Genomic DNA, 7500 nt, shown 5'->3' with positions numbered 1-7500 from the left:
TAGCACTCATGTATAAGGCCATGCTACAGCGTCCCCATAATCCAGATTTGATAAAATTATCATCATCATTATTATTGATATTATTATTATTATTCGGGCAAAATGCTTAGTGGTATTTCGTCTGTCTTTATGTTCTGAGTTCAAATTCCGCTGAGGTCAACTTTGCCTTTCATCCTTGCGGGGTTGATAAATTAAGTACCAGTTGTGTACTGGGTCAATCTAATCAACTGGCCCTCTCCCCAAAAATTTTGTGCATACTGGGGTTGATCTAATCGACTGGCCCTCTCCGCAAAATTTTCGGGCCTTGTGCCTAAAGCAGTAAATAATATTTCAAGACTTTTAAGGCGGCGAGCTGGCAGAAACGTTAGCACGCCGGATGAAATGCTTAGCGGTATTTCGTCAGTCTTTAATGTTCTGAGTTCAAATTCCGCTGAAGTCAACTTTGCCTTTCATCCTTTCGGAGTTGATAAATTAAGTACCAGTTGCATACTGGGGTGAATCTAATTGACTGGCTCCCTCCCCAAAAATTTTGGGCCTTGTGCCTAGAGTAGAAAATATTATTATTACTATTATTATTATGAAAGGTGATTAAGGCAGGGAGCTGGCAGAATCGTTTGCATATCGGACAAAATGCTTAGTGGCATTCTGTTTGTCTTTCTGTTCTGAGTTCAAATTCCACTGAGGTCAATTTTGCCTTTCATACTCTCAGGGTCGATGAAATAAGTAGCCAGGTCCCCAGTTTGAGAACAAATTCCTTCCTCTCTTCCTCCTTCCAACCAGCCTCAGAATCCCCATAAAGGAACCATGTGCACATCCTTAACTCACTGACCAAAAGACTAAAAATTACAAAAAAAAAAAAAAAAAAAAAAAAAAAAAAACTTCCACCAATGCCACTATTACTATAATGATGTTTGTGATAAAGTGAGTGATAGCGGTCTTAAAATAAACCTGTTATTTATCTCTCTCTCTCTCTCTCTCTCTCTCTCTTTTTCTAGATAACTATGATTGGAAATTGAGTTATCGATACCAATATCATGACTAATACATATTGACGTATCGAAGTGATTGGAGAATTTAATAATCAACAATAATAAATAATACTGCAACAGTTTTTAGACTTTGTGTCTGGGAGTGGAGAACAGAATTTCTCATGAGTCATAGCCGCAATGATCGTCAACGCCATCATGATCGTCAACGCCATCATCATCATCATTGCCATCATCATCATCACCATTGTCATCGTCGTCGTCATCACTTCCACCATGGAAGCCTCTAAGGGGTCATCCAAACATTTTAGACTGACACTTTTCTTACTTTGTGTTAACCATCATGGCTATGGCCATGCTGGAGCAGTGCTGGAAATAGCAGCCAAGTCTCACTCTTGTCACACCCTACCGTCTTCAAATGCAAGACATATTCTACAGTGTATCAAGTAGTCCAAGACATAAATATCCTTTCTAGTAAAGGCACAGGGCCTGAAACTTCAGGGAAGGGACTAGTCAACTACATCGACCCCAGTGTTTCACTGGTACTTAATTTATCAACCCCAAAAGGATGAAAGGCAAAGTCCACCTTGGCAGAATTTGAACTCAGAACATAAACACAGACGAAATGCTGCTAAGTAAATAATTGCCCAGCATGCTAATAATTCTGTCAGCTTGCCCCCTTAATCCAAGACATAATTATTCTATGACATTTAAAAAATAAGACGGGATGGTCAAGAGTGGAATGCCTCTCATCATACACCAGTAGTAAGATGTTTGCTTCCTACTCACATGGTTCTGTGCTTACAAGTAATATTATTGCTTCTTCACTGTATAATTTATTTCTTTAATTAACTTTTCTGACACCCCCTGCATTAAATATTTTAACATTAATTTACTAATTTGCTAGTCTTGCTAAAAGTGAGTTATTTCCTCGTGACACGCTCTTTTGTTGGAGGACAGGAAATATACAACAGACCACAAGATTCTTTAATTTTGTACTCAGTACATCAAAATATTCTTGTGTGGAGTTGTGTAAATGGTAAGGACCCCCTTCGGTTATGAATGACCGTGGGATTGCACCTAGAAAGTTATCCTCCGAGGCACAAGTCCAGGCAAGATTATTTATGGAAGACCAGCAGTTGCCCATGCATACCAGACACCATTGATGTTATCTAAGGGAAAGACAAAGGGGCTGATACAGCTTGGCACTTGTGAAGTCGCAACTCATTTCTACAGATGAGTGAATTGTAGCAACGTGAAATAAAGTGTCTTGCTTGAGAACACAGCATGCAGCCCGGTCTGGGAATCGCACTCACTACCGCTTGACTGTGAGCTCAATGTACGTCCTCACAGAAACGAGTGTAACGGATGAGATGAAGAACTTGCTGAAGATTTGAACATTTGATCTACTTACCCTTTCCATTTCAACGAAGTCATCGTCAAGTTCTGTCCCTTTAGCACCGCCGATCTTTTCGCTCATATACTGTAAAGAAGAGAGAAAGGGAGAGAGATAAGAAAGGGTAACGACATAGTTGGATGGAGAGAGAGAGAGAGAAAAGGTAAAAGAGTTGTCGTGATACTGAAAGAAAACAGAGAAAATTCGGAAGAGGCTGAAAGAGACTTTAAGACAGACAGACAGACGAAGAGATAGATAGAATGATGATGAAAAATAGAGATGGTAAAGGATGAAGGAGGATAATGAAGTTGGATAGAGATGGAAAATAGAAACTAAGATACAGAGAGAGAGAGGAGGAATGAGAGAAAGAGAACAGGAGAGAAAGAGGGGGGAGAGAAGGAAGGAGAGAAATAGAGAGGGAGTGAGAAAGGGAGAACGAGAGAGAAAGAGAGGAGAGAGAAAGAGAGAAAGAGGGAGAAAGAGAGAGAGGGAGGGAGAGAAAGAGAAAAGGAGGGCAAGAGAAAAGGGAGAGAAAGAGAAAAGGGAGAAAGAAAGAGAAATAGATGGAGAGAAAGAGAGAGGGGGAAGAGAAAGAGAGAGGGATGGAGAGAAAGAAGGAGGAAGAGAAAGAGAGAAGGAGGGAGTGAAATAGAAAGGGAGAGTAAGCGAGAGGGAGAAAAAGAAAGAGGGGAGGAGAGAAAAAGACAAAGAGAGAGACTACAAAAGACAGACAGACAGACAGACAGATACATAGAATGATGAAAAAATAACAAGAAAAAAAAACAATATGCAAGAAAGACAAGGGAAACAAAAGGTAATAATGGGAGAAATTAATTAGTTATGGCATAATTAACACGATAATAATCAGAGAGAAAGAGAGAAAAGTAGATTATGAAACAAAAAAGAAGAATGCAAACAATACAAAGCCTGAGAAACAATTATACGGATAACGGGGGGGGGGTCTGTGTCTGTGTGTGTGCGTGCGTGTGTGTGCATGCGTGTGTGTGTCTGTGTGTGTACTGATATGACACTTTCAGCAATCCATAACCAGCGAAAGTCCAAAGTCAATGTCAGTAAAGCGTTAAACTATACGCATGTATTGAGTTCTACACTTAGTCAACATTTGTTGCTTACATGCTTTTCTTGTTTTCTAAAAAAAAAATACTTATTTCATCCATGCTGGCATGGGTTGGATGGTTTGGCAGGAGCTGGCAAAGCCCAGGGGCCACACCGGGGTTCACAGTGTTTTTTTCTGGGGTTTCTACAGCAGGATGCGCTCCCCTAATGCCAACCACTTTACAGAGAATACTGGGTGCTTTTTATGTGACACAGGCATGTGTGTGAGGGTGTGCTGAAAAGTTCTTGGCTTTGGTAAAAGAAAATACAGGAGGATCAGTTAATTATGATTTTACTCAACATATTCCCCTCTCAGATTCACACACTTATGGCAGCAGTCCCTCAGTTTTTCTAAGCCCTGTAAAAGAACTCAGAAGGTTGGGCCTTCAGCCAGGCTTTCCACAATACCCTAGAAACCAGAAACTTGACAGCTGGCCCCTCATATATATATATATTATTTTATTCTTTTACTTGTTTCAGTTATTTGACTGCGGCATTGCTGGAGCACCGCCTTTAGTCGAGCAAATCGACCCCAGGACTTATTCTTTGTAAGCCTAGTACTTATTCTATCGGTGGCACGTAAAAAGAACCATCCGAGCGTGGTCAATGCCAGCTCCTGTGCCGGCAGCACGTAAAAAGCACCCACTACACTCTCGGAGTGATTGGCATTAGGAAGGGCATCCAGCTGTAGAAATACTGCCAGATCAGACTGGAGCCTGGTGCAGCCTCCTGGCTTCCCAGACCCCAGTCGAACCGTCCAATCCATGCCAGCATGGAAAACGGATGTTAAACGATGATGATGACGATGATGAATATTGTGGATGCCAATTAACTACGCAAAATGTTAGGGAACAAAACCTAGGGGTTTCTTGTAATACATACCATTACATAATCTAAAGCAAGTTTTTTTTCGGGGATCCTTAAAAGACTGTTGTGGATATTCAATTTCCTATTTTGCTGTGTGGACCCCCCGAAAAATCTTATATGGGCCCTGGTTGAGAACCACTTATTTAGACCATGAATGTAAGATATATCCAACCTCTACCAGCATAGAAAAATGATGATGGTGATGATGATGATGATGATGATGGTGATGATGATAAGAATGGTTATTTATGAGGGGTGGTCTGTGGGAAGGAGTAATAGGTGCATATATTAATGTTAAATTTCTAGATTCATTATTTCATCTGATAATTTTAAAGTTTATCAGATAATTGATGCCCTTAGTCACCATGTAACTGGAGTAATGAAACTATGAAGGCTAGAGTTTAACATATTAGTGCACACACACACACACATACATATATATACATACATATATATATATATATATATATATATTATATATATATTTTTATTTATTTATTTATTTATATATATATGCACACACAAATACACACGCTCATACACACATACACACACTCATATGTGTGAAAAGTTCTTGACTTTGTGGGTACCATGAAGAGGTTGGTTGGAGGCCCAACCTTTTCAGTTCTTTTACAGAGCTTAGAAAAACTGAAGGGCTGTTGGAATAAGTGTCCTCATTTTGTTTGCTGTTAACCCAACGTTTCAGCTGATATACCCTCCAGCCTTCATCAGGTGTCTTGGAGAAATTTCGAACCTGGGTTCTCATTCCTAAGGTATTTTTTTATGTTATTATATGCCCACGGGCATATGGTGTAGTGATTAAGAGCGTGGGCTACTAACCCCAAGATTCCGAGTTTGATTCCAGGCAGTGACCTGGATCATAATAATAATAATAATAATAATAATAATAGCATAAAAAAATACCCAGGTTCGAAATTTCCCCAAGACACCTGATGAAGGCTAGAGGGAATATCAGCTGAAACGTTGTGCTAACAACAATCAAGATGAGGACGAATATCCGTCAAATGTAAATAATGTAAATAATGAAATGAAGTATTTTTCTCAAGAACATAATGCACCGCTCAGTCTAGGATTCAAAAGCTCAATTTAGCAATTGTAAGTACCACTAGGCCACACACCTTCACATATACGGGAATTAGTGAATGACTAAAGAGCAGGAGTTGTGTAATCACTTTCATTTACTTACGGCTGTTTCTGCTACAAAAAACAGTGAACTCAGAGCTGAGTACTTGTGCAACATTTTATAGCTTTCTGAAGCATAAGTAAATTGACTTTTAACAACTGGTTATTAGTATCTCTAAGTGAGCTCACACACACATAAATATATATCAGTCTGTGTAAAAGTGCCTGTGCAGAGCCACATAAAAGTACCCAGCACACTCTGTAAAGGGGTTGACATTAGGAAGGGCATCCAGCCATAGAAACCATGCCAAAGCAGACTAGAGTCTGGTGCAGCTCCCCAGCTTGTCAGCTCTGGTCAAACCATCCAACCCATGATGATGATGACGATGACAATGATGATGATATATACGTACATATTCGTGTAAGTTTACAAAATTATAAATTTATTTCATGCGTCATACAATTCTTCAGAACTTATTGAAGAAAACTTATTGTTGGATTAGTAGGATAAGGGAGGCAAGTAACAAAAAAAAACCCCAAAAAAATCCCAGAAAAAGGATGGAGTGAAGATGAATGGTAAGTCCTTTGAGAAGTCTTCAAAAAACCAGGAAGAGAGAGAGACACAAAAAGAAATGTTCCTGAAGAATTAAAAATAAAAGAACATAAACTACCATAGCATCATTACTATTATTATTACTATTATTATTATTATTATTATTATTATAATAAAGATGTGTCTCAAAAAAATATATATGAAAACCTAAGTTTCTTAAGTCGTGTTTTTTAAACGAGACTTTCATAGTACATAAGCTGACTTTAGCATAAAACATAAGTATCTATCCACCTAAACCCACATGCACTTGCGGTAACTCAAATTTTAATCCGATGTTTAATTTTTAATTTTACTCTAGGCGAGATTATATTTAAATCTATTGCATGTGTCTATTTATTTATTTCATGTATTAGTAACGTATTCATTTATATATTTTTTTTCTTATAAGGTAGGATAACCCCCACCTCATCCTAATAATTATTATGTACTATTATTATTCTATTCCATGAATGTTATAACATTTACCTGTTCATTGCGGTTTATTTCATTTCTCGTAAGTTAATTTTGTTTTTTTTATGCAGGTACGTAAAAGACTAGAAGCGTGTCTATGTGCCTGCCTGTAAATATTTAAGCGTAACTATAAGGTACAAGTGTGTGCGTGTGTGTGTGTGAGTGTGTGTATGTTTATGCATATGCATATGCATACACACACACACACACACACATACATACACACACAGTGGTACAGAAGTACTTTTAACATTTAAAAGATACAAGTTTCGCTTTGTATTTTATTTTGATACGTTTTGTTTTTTGTATATTTTCAATGCTATTTTTGTTATTTCATATTTATTTTATTTGTTTCAGTCATTTGGCTGTGGCCATGCTGGAGCACCGCCTTTAGTCGAACACATCGACCCCACGACTTATTCTTTGTAAGCCTAGTACTTTTTCTATTGTTCTCTTTTGGCAAACTGCTAAGTTACAGCATTGGTTGTCAAGCAACGGTGGGGGGACAAACACAGACACACACACACACACATATATAAATAGAGAGATATATATATATATACATACATACATACACACACACGCAACAGGCTTCTTTCAGTTTCCACCTATCAAATCCACTCACAAAGCTTTGGTCGGCCTGAGGCTACAGTAGAAGAAACTTTCTTGAGGTGCCACACAGTGGGACTGAACCAGGAAGCATGTGGTTGGGAAGCAAGCTTCTTACCACATAGTCATGTCTGCACATGTATATATATATATATATATATATATATATATATACACACACACACACACACACACACACACAAATATACATTTATTTTACAAATAAAGAGACTACAACAATTCCAAAAGTGTTCAGGTCCCTTCCTAACTTTCTGGTGTTTATCACAACAAGCTTTGCATAGGAGTAATCATTATCCTAT

General features: G+C 38.2%; 1 protein-coding gene across 1 annotated transcript in view; it reads right to left on the bottom strand.

The window, feature by feature from the left end:
- Positions 1-7500, bottom strand: part of LOC106876471 (endophilin-A-like) — a gene marked incomplete at its 3' end in the record, with an annotated part of 126129 nt that overhangs the window by 17464 nt on the left and 101165 nt on the right. Inside the window, exon 2 of the mRNA XM_052973447.1 lies at positions 2401-2469. Coding sequence (XP_052829407.1) covers positions 2401-2469 — 69 coding nt within the window. The remainder of the gene's footprint in view (positions 1-2400; positions 2470-7500) is intronic.

This window comes from Octopus bimaculoides, chromosome 15 (genome assembly GCF_001194135.2).
Source record: "Octopus bimaculoides isolate UCB-OBI-ISO-001 chromosome 15, ASM119413v2, whole genome shotgun sequence".
NCBI lineage: Eukaryota > Metazoa > Mollusca > Cephalopoda > Octopoda > Octopodidae > Octopus > Octopus bimaculoides.
This window is presented reverse-complemented; position numbering and strand designations above follow the sequence as displayed.